The 14,365-nt window shown below is 46.2% G+C and overlaps 1 protein-coding gene across 1 annotated transcript in view; it reads left to right on the top strand.

The window, feature by feature from the left end:
• LOC139365930 (janus kinase and microtubule-interacting protein 1-like) overlaps nucleotides 1-14,365 on the top strand; it is a 34,820-nt gene that overhangs the window by 15,157 nt on the left and 5,298 nt on the right. Inside the window, exons 2-19 of the mRNA XM_071102992.1 lie at nucleotides 1,974-2,277; nucleotides 2,719-3,051; nucleotides 3,330-3,491; nucleotides 4,290-4,499; nucleotides 4,697-4,813; nucleotides 5,002-5,148; nucleotides 6,005-6,157; nucleotides 6,823-6,885; nucleotides 9,221-9,349; nucleotides 9,984-10,112; nucleotides 10,336-10,419; nucleotides 11,459-11,521; nucleotides 11,645-11,743; nucleotides 12,709-12,810; nucleotides 12,889-12,942; nucleotides 13,087-13,152; nucleotides 13,266-13,334; nucleotides 13,483-13,560. Of these exons, the coding sequence (XP_070959093.1) occupies nucleotides 2,122-2,277; nucleotides 2,719-3,051; nucleotides 3,330-3,491; nucleotides 4,290-4,499; nucleotides 4,697-4,813; nucleotides 5,002-5,148; nucleotides 6,005-6,157; nucleotides 6,823-6,885; nucleotides 9,221-9,349; nucleotides 9,984-10,112; nucleotides 10,336-10,419; nucleotides 11,459-11,521; nucleotides 11,645-11,743; nucleotides 12,709-12,810; nucleotides 12,889-12,942; nucleotides 13,087-13,152; nucleotides 13,266-13,334; nucleotides 13,483-13,560 (2,214 nt within the window). The 5' untranslated portion in view covers nucleotides 1,974-2,121. The remainder of the gene's footprint in view (nucleotides 1-1,973; nucleotides 2,278-2,718; nucleotides 3,052-3,329; nucleotides 3,492-4,289; nucleotides 4,500-4,696; nucleotides 4,814-5,001; nucleotides 5,149-6,004; nucleotides 6,158-6,822; nucleotides 6,886-9,220; nucleotides 9,350-9,983; nucleotides 10,113-10,335; nucleotides 10,420-11,458; nucleotides 11,522-11,644; nucleotides 11,744-12,708; nucleotides 12,811-12,888; nucleotides 12,943-13,086; nucleotides 13,153-13,265; nucleotides 13,335-13,482; nucleotides 13,561-14,365) is intronic.

Below are 14,365 nucleotides of genomic sequence, written 5' to 3' on the forward strand. Positions count from 1 at the left end.
TGTAGTAGTAGTAGTAGTAGAGGGTTCTCTTGGCTGTAGTAGTAGAGGGTTCTCTTGGCTTTAGTAGTAGTAGTAGTAGTAGTAGTAGTAGTAGAGGGTTCTGTTGGCTGTAGTAGTAGTAGTAGAGGGTTCTCTTGGCTGTAGTAGTAGTAGTAGTAGTAGAGGGTCCTCTCGGCTGCGGCAGTGGTAGTAGAGGGTCCTCTCGGCTGCGGCAGTGGTAGTAGAGGGTCCTCTCGGCTGCGGTTGTGGTAGTAGAGGGTCCTCTCGGCTGCGGCAGTGGTAGTAGAGGCTTCTCTCGGCTGCGGCAGTGGTAGTAGAGGCTTCTCTCGGCTGCGGCAGTGGTAGTAGAGGGCTCTCTCGGCTGCGGCAGTAGAGGGTTCTCTCGGCTGCGGCAGTGGTAGTAGAGGCTTCTCTCGGCTGCGGCAGTGGTAGTAGAGGGTTCTCTCGGCTGTAGTAGTAGTAGTAGAGGCTTCTCTCGGCTGCGGCAGTGGTAGTAGAGGGTTCTCTCGGCTGCGGCAGTAGTAGTAGAGGGTTCTCTCGGCTGTGGCAGTGGTAGTAGAGGGTTCTCTCGGCTGTAGTAGTAGTAGTAGTAGAGGGTTCTCTCGGCTGTGGCAGTGGTAGTAGAGGGTTCTCTCGGCTGTAGTAGTAGAGGGTTCTCTCGGCTGCGGCAGTGGTAGTAGAGGGTCCTCTCGGCTGCGGCAGTGGTAGTAGAGGCTTCTCTCGGCTGCGGCAGTGGTAGTAGAGGGTTCTGTTGGCTGTAGTAGTAGTAGTAGAGGGTTCTCTCGGCTGCGGCAGTGGTAGTAGAGGCTTCTCTCGGCTGCGGCAGTGGTAGTAGAGGGCTCTCTCGGCTGCGGCAGTAGAGGGTTCTCTCGGCTGCGGCAGTGGTAGTAGAGGCTTCTCTCGGCTGCGGCAGTGGTAGTAGAGGGCTCTCTCGGCTGCGGCAGTAGAGGGTTCTCTCGGCTGCGGCAGTGGTAGTAGAGGCTTCTCTCGGCTGCGGCAGTGGTAGTAGAGGGTCCTCTCGGCTGCGGCAGTAGTAGTAGTAGAGGGTCCTCTCGGCTGCGGCAGTAGTAGTAGTAGAGGGTCCTCTCGGCTGCGGCAGTGGTAGTAGAGGCTCCTCTCGGCTGCAGTAGTAGTAGTAGTAGTAGTAGTAGAGGGTCCTCTCGGCTGCGGCAGAAGTAGTAGTAGAGGGTCCTCTCGGCTGCGGCAGTAGTAGTAGTAGAGGGTTATCTTGGCTGCGGCAGTAGTAGTAGAGGCTCCTCTCGGCTGCAGTAGTAGTAGAGGCTCCTCGGGTGCGGTAGTTGTAGTAGTAGTAGTAGAGTTCTGTTGGCAGTAGTAGTAGTAGTAGTAGAGGGTTCTCTTGGCTGTAGTAGTAGTTGTAGAGGGTTCTCTTGGCTGTAGTAGTAGTAGTAGTAGAGGGTTCTCTTGGCTGTAGTAGTAGAGGGTTCTCTTGGCTGTAGTAGTAGAGGGTTCTCTTGGCTGTAGTAGTAGTAGTAGTAGTAGTAGTAGTAGAGGGTTCTGTTGGCTGTAGTAGTAGTAGTAGAGGGTTCTCTTGGCTGTAGTAGTAGTAGTAGTAGAGGGTTCTCTTGGCTGTAGTAGCCCCACTCCCACCCTGCCCTGGCCAGACAGAATTTCATGCACGATAGAGCCTCTAAGCGGATCCCATGGAGAGGAATTGGATTATGATAAATGGCCGGGGAGCTGCCAGTGTGTTCTCTGTGGGTGTTGAAATAGTGTGTGTATCTGTGTGAGCTCTGTGGATGTTGAAATGGTGCGCGTGTGTCTGTGTGAGCTCTGTGGATGTTGAAATGGTGTGTGTGTGTCTGTGTGAGCTCTGTGGATGTTGAAAGTGTCTGTGTGAGCATGTGTGGGTGTTTCCAGGTCTCATAATAGAATGTTTTCCTCAAGCTCCACTCTGCTGGCCTATGATTTTTGTTTTCACTTTACTTACCTGTTGTTCTTATCGCTCTCTGCAGGACAGACGGGGATCTTCAGCCAGTGATGTAGACAAGGATGATGAAGTTACATAGGGAAGGCTGTGTGGGGAGGAAGCGCATCGCCTGATTCTCCTCCACTTCCTCATCCCCTCTGAGTCGTGTCCTCTGATTGGGTGGGCGGAGCACAATGTCATCGACCACACCCACCTCAGCCCCGTCTTCCAAGAAGACGCGTGGGAAGGAGAGGACGGAGGTCATGGGCGACTTGCCGCAGACAGCCAATGAGGAGCTGAGGAGCAAGCTGATGGATTTCCAGATAGAACTGCAGCAGGAGAAGGGCAAGGTAGGCCCGCCCCCTCTATACAATGATCCACTGTTAATTATAAACTGGGTGGTTCGAGCCCAGAATGTTGATTGGCTGACAGCCATGGTATATTAGATCATATGCCACTGGTATGACAAAACATGTATTTTTACTGCTCTAATTACATTGGTATCCAGTTTATAATAACAATAAGGCACCTCGGGGGTTTGTGCTATATGGCCAATATACCTCGGCTAAGGTCTGTATCCAGTCACGCTGCGTTACGTTGTGCTTAAGAACAGCCCTTATCCGTGGTATGTTGGCCATATACCACACCTCCTTGGGCCTTATTGCTTAATGATACTATTAGGAAATCATTAACACTCTCTCTTTTTCCTATTTCCCCTGCAAACCTCTCCTCCCCTTTGCCTCTCTCCTCCCCTGTCCTCTATCCCACCGTCCTCTCCTTCCGCTGGGTAGGTCTCTAAGCTGAGAGAGCGTCTCCAGGAGCAGAGGCAAGCCAGGGAGCTGGAACAACACAAACACACAGTGGTCCTCACCGACCTCCGCGCCAAACTGCACGAGGAGAAGCTCCGCGAGCTGGCTTCCGCTCGTGAGTCATTGGCACGGCAACACGAGTTGGAGCTATCACGTACCATTAAGATCCGCGACGGGGAGGTGCAGCGGCTCCAGGGGCTGGTCCATGCGCTAAGGGACGGGGCGGCTGACAAGCTGAAGAGCGCCCTGCTAGGAGAGGCCCGGGAGGAGGCCAGGAGGGCCTTCGATGGGGAGAGACTCAAACTGCAGCAGGAGGTAGGTTGACCTTGGGAATCAACTTGCATTGTTGTATTAGATTTAGTCATTTTTTCCCCCATGGTCAATCAGAATCACAGGTTTTCAGTAAAAGAAGTTTGACTGTTTTGTCTGGTTTTGAAAGTTCTTATTTAAAGAAACATAGCGTCTTCTTTGTTTCTGGACTAACAGAGTCATATGACATTACTATCTCCTGAATCATCTTAATTGCTTCAGGGTCCCAGTACTTGGAAGTGTATATACACTCTAATTGTGTCTGTTTGTGTGTGGTCCCTCAGGTCATGAAGCAGGAGACGGCACGGAAGCAGGTTGAGGAGGCTCTGGCTAACGCACTGCAGGCAGACAAGGCCAAAGCAGCCGACCTCAGAACAGCCTACCAGCAGCACCAGGATGAGATCAACCGCATCAAGAGAGACTGCGAGAGAGACATCCGAAGGGTGGTGAGTCGACCGTAACATGGCCGCCACGCCTTAGCCCGATCACATAACCCCTGATTGATCCTAACCCACATCAAACAAGACCATGTGAGAGACGACATGGTTGTCTGGTGCTGAGTGACCTGAAAGTTAACCAAATTCCAAACCAACATAAACCATAGTTAAGTGAAACTGGAATTACCCTCAAGCAATAGACTGATTCCTCAGATCCTGTACTGCTGAGTTCCCTGCATGCACTTCCCTGTATGCACTCGATCTGATCAGTAGCTTGAATTGCACTGTGTCCTATGTTGATCTCCAGTTCTATTTCACACTGTGTAGTTTTGCTTTTCAGAGACCCAGGGTAGCACAGGTAACACACACTAACTGTTGACGACAAGACAGAAGAACACAGCATGCTAGCACAGGGCCATAAAAGAGGTATCTCTAACCGGTTTTACAGCCAGGCCATTTGACTAATATCATTTTACTGGGATAAGGAGAGGGAAAGGAGGCGAGAGTGAGCTGGGCAGTGAGATGAAGACCGGAAGAGAGAAGGGAGAGTGTGAACTAGGATTCATAAATGAATTACACTCAACGGCGTTGGTGTCGCATACTTGTTCATTCACTCGTCTGTGGTTGGAAAAGGATGAGCCGTTGGTGGAGGAAGGGAACAATGGGGTAGAAAGAGAGTGCAGGTCGGGTTAAGGCGGGCGAGTTCCAGAGCGAACTATCACTCTCTCTCTCTCCCCTTCTTTCTTTCTCTCTCATATTGCTATTTGTCTCCCTCTCTCCCCCTCTCCATCCTCCCATCTTTCTTAGATGGATGAGCTGAAGGGGAAGGACCGTGTGGTGTCTGCGTTGGAGAGGGAGCTGGGGTTGCAGGCAGGTTATGCTCAGAAGCTCCAGCTGCAGAAGGAGGCTCTGGACGAGCAGCTGGGCCAAGTCAGGGAGGCAGAGAGGCACCACGGCAGTCCCAAGAGAGAGGTAGTCCCTACCCTGGGGGAAACCCAAGACTATATCAACAACCAGGTGAGGACAGCCCCATTTTTAAAATACACACACACCTGTGCACAAACACATTTTACTGACATGGTATTTTTCAAAAACTTGGTGGTCAACTCATTCACACATTGTCTTTGTCTCTAATCATCTCCCCAATTTCTGTCTCTCTCTCTCTCTGTCTCTCTCTTTCTGTGTCTCTCTCTCTCTGTGTCTGTCTCTCTCAGGAGGTGGAAGATCTTCGGGATGCGAGGAGGTTCCAGCTGAAGATAGCTGAGCTCCACTCTGTTACCAGGAAGCTGGAGGACAGGAACGCACTGCTGGCAGATGAGAGGAATGAACTGGTGAGGAACACACACGTACACAAACACACACAGACAATAACTTGGTGGATAGCTGAACATTGTAGGGACATTATGGGGACTTATGGGAACATTGAAGGGATGTTATGGAAATGTGCAGGTATATAAAAATAGGTCTACACATCTCATATGTCACTATTTATCTTGTTTTCTCCCTCCATCTCTGTCAGTTGAAGAGGGTGCGTGAGGCAGAGAGTCAGATGAAGCCCCTGTTGGATAAGTATAAGAGGATGTCGAAGAAGAATGATGACCTCCTGCAGACTCTGCAGCGCATGGAGGAGAAACTCAAGAACCTCAGCAGAGAGAACGCAGAGATGGTGAGAGAACCAGAAATATCCTCTTTTGTCTACTTTCCTTGTCATGTCTCCTTCATGATGGGAAGAGGACACCATTTGGAAGTATTTGGATACCATTTGGAAGCCTGATATTGAGGGTCCTGGGCTGGCGTGGTTACAAGTGATCTGGGGTTGTGAGGCCGGTTGGACGTACTGCCAAATTCTCTAAAATGACGCTGGTGGCGGATTATGGTAGAGAAATTAACATTAAATTCTCTGGCAACAGCTCTGGTGGACATTCTAGCAGTCAGCATGTCAACTGCAGACATCTGTGGCATTGTGCTTTGTGACAAGACTGCACATTTTAGAGTGGCCTTTTATTATCCCCAGCATGAGGTGCTCCTATGTAATGATTATTTTTAATCAGCTTCTTGATATGTCACACCTGTCAGGTGGATGGATTATATTGGCAAATTAGAAATGCTCCCTAACAGGAATGTAAACTAATTTGTGCACAACATTTGAGAGAAATAAGCTTTTTGTGCATATGGAACATTTCTGGGATCTTTTATTTCAGCTCATGAAACATGAGCATTTTTATATTTTTGAACAGTATACATTGTACAGTAGGTACCATGTGAGATTTGTAATTGCTCTGTGAAATGGAGGGAAAGGGAGACCTCCAGTGGACATTGAGAAAAAGCATCAAGATGATTAGGTAGCAGCATCTGTGTGACTGCAGTATTTGCAATTCTCCTTGATTACAAAGTCACCTTGCACAACTTAAAGTTACGTTATGTTTCAGGAAATCCTGTCTCTCTTGACCTCACTGCTCGAGTTGTCTAACCCTGAGAATGTCTCTCCTCCCTCCCTCCCTCCCTCCCTCCCTCCCTCTCAGAAGGAGAAGGCGCACTCTCGTTCCCAGCAGCCCCAGCAGCTGAAGAGGCCTACCTCCCTGACAGACCTAAGCCACGCCCACGAGGAACAGGAAGTGGAGTTCCTCAAGCTGCAGGTTGCCGAGCAACGAGGCATCATCGACGAACTCACGCAGGTTAGGGAGACGGACACACAGACATTCACACTGCAGTTTATCTGATCTTTAAATCACCCGAGCTTCCAAATAATAGGGCATTGACAGATCCTTATTGTAGTGAGATTAGTGAATCAGGCAGCTGACTAGCTCATACGCTCATAAACAGAGGGGGCCGGTTTGTTGAATTTTACCAGAGTACATTGAAACAGTAGGATAAAATGGGTGCCGTTAGGGTCAGTGAACTGTTGGGTAACATGTTGGTCCTCTGTACACCTGGGCTGCCCTCCAGACCCTCACCAACCACCCTCTCTCTCCTTTCTAATCACCTTAAATCAGAGCCTTGCTGAAAATTCACTCATTTGCATGATGTTCTGCTGGCTCCTTGCCTCTGATTTAAGGTGTTGTACACAACTCTGTCATAATCTCTTGACCCTGCTTCTGTTGAGAATCATACTCGTCTCACTTTTTAACATGGGTGCATTTTGACAAGCCTAAATCACACCGTATTCCGATTCTGTCTCCAGTAATTCACACGCAGGGGATGATAGATGGCCTAGATTAGTACAATTAGTTTGTCAGGTTAAGGATCAGTCCCACATCAAACAAAGCATTCTCATACATACACAATGCATGTGGTGTGGAGTCGAAATCCTAAACTGTCCTCTGCTCCTTTTTGGCCACAGGAACGTGACAGACTGATGCTCTGCAAAAATAACCGAAGAAAAACCCTCAAACTACCACCTAAAGTAGGACTACTGCTCCCTTTGTCCTTCTGTCTGTGTGTTTGTGTTTGTATACGTGGGTTTTTTGTTTTCTAGCACTAGGCGTTTCTTTGTTGTGTTCTCCATCTCTGGTCACACACTGTTGATCCTGTGGTGTTGTCACTTAGCAACTGTCTCTTCCCATGATGCCGATGCACTGGTTCTGTGTAATTGGGCTCAATGGAGAACTATGTGTGTTTTTGATTTGTCTTTGTGTAGTTTGTGCGACTGTGTGTTTTATAATTGGGCTCATAGGGGAACGATGACACCTGTTGTTCAACTCAGAATGATAGGTAGATAAGGTGTTGATGAGGAGGCACGATTAGCGCAATTGGGCTGGGGTTCTCAGTAGAGTTTGCAGAGTCAGTGATGTATGTTAAGCGAGAAGGTGACGGAAGATTCAACACACTCCCTGCATCTATAACTGGAGCTAGCTGTTGGGACTGGAACACTCCACTCTCAAACTGGGAGGGTTATCGAGACTATTAACCTCAAACCGAAAACGTCAATTAGGACTCTCAAACTGGGAATGGAACAGAACACACTTATGGAAAGAGTTTGACTGGAATGGAGAAGTATTCCACTGCTACCTCGCGGGCCTGGAGACGATCTTAAAGATCATCCACTTTTTTTTCTTCTCCCTTTGGGAGGAGTGAATAACACTCCTCTCTCGCTCCGTCTTTGTCTGCGGAGTGCGCGACTGAGACACGGTTGTGCGTCAGAGCTCAGTGCTCGAGGACTGGCACGTACAGTGTAGATTGCCGTGGAAGATACTAGATTTGTCGGGGGGGGGGGGTTCTAATATAACAGCAGTATGTATGAGTACTTCCAGCTCATCCTCTACTTCTCCTTCTTTATCGGCCTGTGTGCTATGGTCTGTCTCTACTTCTCTGGTTGTCAGGAGATGACCTACAAACACGATGGTAAGGACTTTATTGTAGTATAGTAACCATTTTGAGTTGACTGAGTGGATTGGACCTGAACATAATGGGAAAGATACGGTGGTTTTAGAGAATGTTGTTGAGTCTATAAAACCAATGGGAAGGACGAGATTAGCCTTTCTTTTTAGAGAATATTGTGAGGAGAGTTTTGGTTTCTTAATCCGATGGTAAGGAATATGGAAGTGATTGTTTCGAGGTTTTTTTGCTACCGATCTTCACAACCTACTCCACACTTTCAAAGTGAAAGAAAATTATTAGAACAAATGTGTTTCCAAATGTAATAGAAAAAATATATTAATAATAATTGGTGGAAGCACCTTTGCCAGCTGTGAATAATTTTAAATACGATTCTACCAACTCTTAGGGAAACATACTGTATATCCATTGTTTTTGACAAAATTGCTCAAGTTCAATACATTTGGTTGGAAATCATTGATGGACAGCAATATTTAAACCTTGTCTCTGATTTTTCCAGCAGATCTAAGTCCAGACTGAGATTGGACCATTCTGGAACACTCAACACCTCTTGAAAAGCCATTATGGTGTGTCTGGCATTAAAACTTGTGTGATTTTATAGCTGAAACATGTCATTATCTCAGGGTTAGGTTTTCAAAGTTCTACAATGGGTTTTCCTCATTCTTTTTACCTGGGCTTTGCTCCTTTCATATTTATTTTTATCCTGATAAATTCCTCAGTCCCTGCCGGCGACAAGCATACATGATGCTGCCACCACAATACTAGACAATACAGAGGGTTTCACTCTATATTGGATTTGAATACCTAATCCTGGGATATAGTTTTTATAGTTTTTAAGGTGAACAATTACACAAAAGTTAATGCCAATGCCATAGTTTTCCAAGAGGTGTTGAGTGGTCCAGTCTCAGTCCTGACTTAAATTTGCTTGAAAGTCAGAGACAAGCTTTGAATATTGCTGTCCGTCAATGATTCCCAACCAAAATTTCCTGAGCTTGAGCATTTTTGACAAAAACAATTGATATACTGTATGTTGTCCTCAGAGTTGTGCAAGGCTGGTAGGATCTTATTCAAAAATGATTCACAGCTGTAACGGTTCTTCCACCAAGTATTCACTCTTGCATTGATTGCATTTCTTCACACTCATCTCCATTTTGTATCAATAAAACAAAATGTCTAACTTTAAAGTATGGAGTATGTTGTGTAGATCTGTAGGAAAATGTCATCCTTTTTAGATTTAATTTTAAGGCAACCGCATCTGATTAAGGGATGGGTAGACTTTCAGTAGGCACTATGTGAGTGTTCTATATAAGAATGGATGTGTGTTTTTTTTGTGAGTGTGCAAGTCAATATGTTACAGATCCTCTTGCCCCCCCCCCCCCCATCTTCTCTCTCTCTCTCTCCAGAGGCATGTTGTGGAGACGTATTTTGGATTTGACGAGGAGTCTGTGGACTCTGAAACGTCCTCTCTGACCTCTTACATCACTGACCTCACGGACCGTACCCCCGCTACACCCGAGGAGGACCTGGAAGACGTAAGTGTGTGTCTGTGGCCTTTACTCAATTGGATTTGCTCAACTCCTGCATCCTCCCTCCTCCGTCCTTTCTGGGATCCTTTTGAAATTAAATAACTCTCCTTCTCCAATCGTGAGTCATCAGGCAAATAATTTTTACAGGGTGGAATCCCAAAATACATTTCTAAAGTGATTAATAAATGTAGCTGGTTGTGCAAGACATTTTGTAGATAAAAAGGATAAGTAGCACATTGTTTTTAAATGTTTGCATGCTTTACTCATTCATGAAAGCAATAGCTGATTTTAAAGGGGGTGTGGCAGATTTCAAAACTCGGGAAGGATACACTTGTGCTTCCTCACGAAAAGGAGGCTATTGAGGAGGTGAGGACCGTCTTCCGTTAGCCTATTAAAGAATTGACACTCCTTGACCACTCATTGGTTTCCAGGTCACGGAAGAGCGATGTGTGTGTGTGTATTTGCTGTTTAGCAGTGGTGTATTGGTAAAATAAATTGGTGCGTAAATGCTGATGGTCCTTCACTGAATAAATTAACACTCCCTATATTTTCAATGCATTTTTCAGCTGTAAGTGGGTAAACGCTTGCGCAAATTTAATGGTGTTCAGGTGTGTGTTTGACCCTGTCTCTGTTCCTCCAGGGTGTATCTCGTGAAGAGGCAGAACTGAGGTTCAGACAGCTGACCAGAGAGTACCAGGCTCTCCAGCGGGCCTACGCCCTCCTGCAGGAACAGGCTGGGGGGTCGCACGACGCTGAGAGAGAAGCCAGGGTTAGTAGCTTTAACCTTTGGCCCTACCCCTTTATGACCCCTAACACCTTCCCCTAAAATCTATCCATAAACTCCTGATGTGACCATCACTGTCTCAAAACACGAGTACAATATTTAATGTTCTTTGTTCTTGAAGGGCTGCAGGATGTACAGGCTTTTGTTCCAGCCCAGCACTAACTCTATTCAACTAATTTGACTCTGGCCTCTGTTCCTGTTCCCGCAGAACCGTGAGCAGTTGCAGGCGGATCTAATAGGCTGCAAGGCAAAGATTGGCGACCTGGAGAAGGCATTAGCCGAGAGGGGGCAGGTAAAGGAGAAAAAGGGCGGGGAGAAGACTGGGAGGTCTCTTGGCTGCTCCGCTCTCATTGACCCTGCTGCTTGTCTGTCTGGGGGCTTTGCTTTTGGCCTGGTGCTACGCCGACCGGATCTGCTGCAGAATCCTGTGATGTCGCTCTGATGTCACAACTCTGCCCTATTTGCATGCTCCAACCATTGTTGACACTGGAAAAGAGCCAATCGGCATTAGATCTACTCATGATCAACTTGATGGAATGTTACGTCATGCCAAACAAATCCACCAATCATACCAAATTATACCATTTACAGACATGACTATGACAGACACAAGGTTGATAAAAAAAAATATATATATATATATAATAATCACATTATGTGGAAATCATCTTACTACATTCCTCTGTAAAGATATGTCAATTTGATTATTTCCATGTTTTAAGCAATCACATTTGTAAAATCACAGAGTGAAATATATATATATAGTGAAGACTATCTGGATTTGGGGTCAAAACCAATGGAATGCTCAGAATGATTTCATTCGATTGAACAGATCTAAGACTGGGCAGCGTTTCACAGAGGTCAGAACTCCTAGCTACCTCCTGTCATTCTCTATTACCTGTTGCATGCGTCACATTGGTTTACTGCGTGTTACCGTTTTGTGCCACTGTGGCCTTGTTGCACTGCTCGCACATCTGAGGGGGGGGGGGCTCAATATTCCTGTTCCTCTGATCTGCATGTTGTTCACTGTAATACTGGTGGTGTTCTTCCTCTCTGTTTTCATTTTTTGTTCAATAAAGCCATGCTACACCACTTTCCTCTGTTTGTCTTATGCTGTTCACGGTTTGAAATCATTATTTCACTTATTTTGGGCTCGTGAGTCTTTGTTGTAAAGCAGCTCAGGTAGGGGCTGGATCTGTTAGGGTTTTGGTGCTTGATGTATGTTCAGTATCCCTTCTGGGTGGCATGGTTCTATTTTTGTCCCCTGTGATTCTGTGTTGTGATGCTTTTGTTTTCTTCTGAGACGTGTGTGACTGTGTATGTTTCTCCAGGACTCTAAGTGGGTGGAGGAGAAGCAGTACCTCATCAGGGCCAATCAGGAACTCCACGACAAGGTAAGACGCCTCCTACTTCCTCTGTCACTCAACACTGTCCTGTGAGCCATCTGGAAGGAAAGGACATGAGGATGTGGCACATTTTGAGTGTATACTTTAATGTGTGTGTGTGTGTGTTTGTAGATGTGTGTGTTACAGCAGGCTGAGTCGAAGCTGCAGGCAGAGGTGCAGGACTCGAGGGACCAGAATGAGCTGCTGGAATTCAGAGTGCTAGAGCTGGAAGTAAGAGAGTGTACGACCATCAAACTGTCCCCAGGGGGTGACACCGGCCTGCACACCCGACGCAGGACCTACATACAGTGACCAGAATACAAACACACACACACACACACACACTACTGTGCTTCGACCCATTGTATGTACCCTGTATTTCCTCGTTTTGCTTTCTGACTGCCTTACCATCCCCACTGAACTGGAAACTTGTATTTTTGAAGTTGAAAGATGTACAAGAATGTTGTCTTAAGTGAGATGAATATAAATTTGTATGGAATAAAATGTATTTAAGTTCACCATCCACCCCATCTTTGTTCATTTGTCTCCCCTCCCTGCATGTAGTTCTTAAGTTTTATTTACTTTCATAAACAAATGTGTGTTTATTTCAGTTTTTATACATGACTTTCAAACCATTAGTCACACATGTCCTGGATTTTATTTTTAAATGTTCTCAACAGAAGATTGACTGCATAGCTTTCCACCTTTCCGGTTTCACTTGTTTCAATCACACTGCCTCCAACAACTGACATAGGATCTGTGTCTTTTGTTATGACATCATAGAATATATACTCTATCACTTCGAGATGAGATCAAATCAACTCATAATACACAGACTCCTAAGGAAGGGTGGACCCATAACGGACCCAAAGATCTTCAGTCACTTACACACTCGTACATTTTGAATATGTTTTAAAACCCCATTTGCTTTGGTTTGAGTCGCCTTCAAAAACCTGTTTCTCCACCCACTTTATTTGGACAGATTCTGAGCATGCTATCCTCATCATGTAAGTACTGTACATCATTCAGTTCCCAACCATGATCCATTCACTTAACACTCACCAACCTACCCAATCAGGATGTTAGTTGGATTGTGCTGTCTCTTTAGGGGGCTGACTTTTTGTGGCACATGAAGTGGATGGGGAGGATTGTGTGTGTGTACGAGGGTGGGGTTAACTGTCTGTGTTGTCCAATAGGAGAGGGAACGCAGGTCTCCTGCCATGGGCTTCCACATGACCACCTTCCCAGAGAACACCAACAGCGCTCTGCAGATATACTGTCATCAGGAGGGCATCAAGGTATCTCTCTCTGTCTGTCTCGCTCTTTCCCTCTCTCTCTCTCTCCTTATATGAACTGGATGTGTGAACCCTCTTTAGGATGTGGTTATTCCAGATCTGATGAAGAAGCTGGATATCCTGGGAGATAATGGGGTGAGTTCACATTAGTCTCCACTCTTCCTAATGCTCTTAGTAAAACTCACACGGCTAATTTTACTTCTCAATTAAAACCTTAAATACTTTCATTCTTTCCTCCCCCCGTCCTCTATCCCTTTCTTTTCTCCTCTTCCGCTCCAGAACTTGCGTAACGAGGAGCAGGTTGTCGTCATTCAGGCGAGGACGGTTCTCTCAATGTGTGAGAAGGTCAGTCTCTCTCCTCCTCATCGACACTCAGCCTGCCTTTACTGACACCTACTGGTCATATTCATTATCTACTGTGGAATTCATTCTCTCTCTCTCTCTCTCTCTCTCCATAGTGGTTAAAGCAGATAGACAGCACAGAGGCAGCCCTGACGCAGAAGATGATTGACCTGGAGAATGAGAAGGTGAGAGGAAAAAGACAAACTGAACACGCATCAGTGGTTCTTCTACAACTTCCACATACGGTACACGACACCGTTGTCTTGATGTGAAATCATATCTTGTGATGTCAAATCCTGGGATGTCATATCCTCTGTGCTGTGGCTGTTCCAGGACCTGTTCAGTAAGCAGAAGGGCTTCCTGGAGGAGGAGCTGGACTACAGGAAGCAGGCCCTGGATCAGGCCTACATGGTACGACACAGCAGCACGATGGGACAGGAGGGTTTACTCTACAGCTGTCTCCTGCTTGTAGGAACATGGGTGCTTGTCCTCTGTAGCTCAGTTGGTAGAACATGGTGCCTTTAATGTTACGATAGTGGGTTCGATTCCTGGGACCGCCCGTACGTAAAAATGTATCCACACATGACTAAGTCGCTTTAGATAAAAGCATCTGCTGGATGGCATTTATTGTTCTAATATTATAAAAACCCAATGGTCATTATATTATCGAGCACCAGTTCTAATCAAGATCACATTTAGTTTCGTAAAGTGCGAGCATGTTGTAGGCCTTCATCTAGACACACTGTCAGCCCTCTAGCTGATGTAAACCCATCAAACATCACGAACCCAGAGACCAAACCCTGTTTGAGTTTGTGTTGTCGGGATACTGCATCTTTTACCTCAATGAATCCCTGTTTGCACTGGGTACTAAAGGACAGAAAGAGACATGCCCTACTGAGTGGGGAAGTATGGCTGAGCGTTCACTGTTCAGACATATCCCTAGTACTTTAAGACTCAATGCCTGAGGGAAATGTGTGATTCTAATGAGAAGGTGTTTTGGAGGGAACAAACGTAGGCTATAGATGTGTGAATGCCCGAGTACGGAGTAAAGGCATATAAACAGCCCGTATGTTTTATGTTCTTCAAATCCCTAACTGGATTCAAGACTCACTGCCACCATATACAGTGGGGCAAAAAAAGTATTTAGTCAGCCACCAATTGTGCAAGTTCTCCCACTTAAAAAGATGAGAGGCCTGTAATTTTCATCATAGGTACA

The sequence above is a fragment of the Oncorhynchus clarkii genome, chromosome 14 (genome assembly GCF_045791955.1).
Source record: "Oncorhynchus clarkii lewisi isolate Uvic-CL-2024 chromosome 14, UVic_Ocla_1.0, whole genome shotgun sequence".
Classification (NCBI taxonomy): domain Eukaryota; kingdom Metazoa; phylum Chordata; class Actinopteri; order Salmoniformes; family Salmonidae; genus Oncorhynchus; species Oncorhynchus clarkii.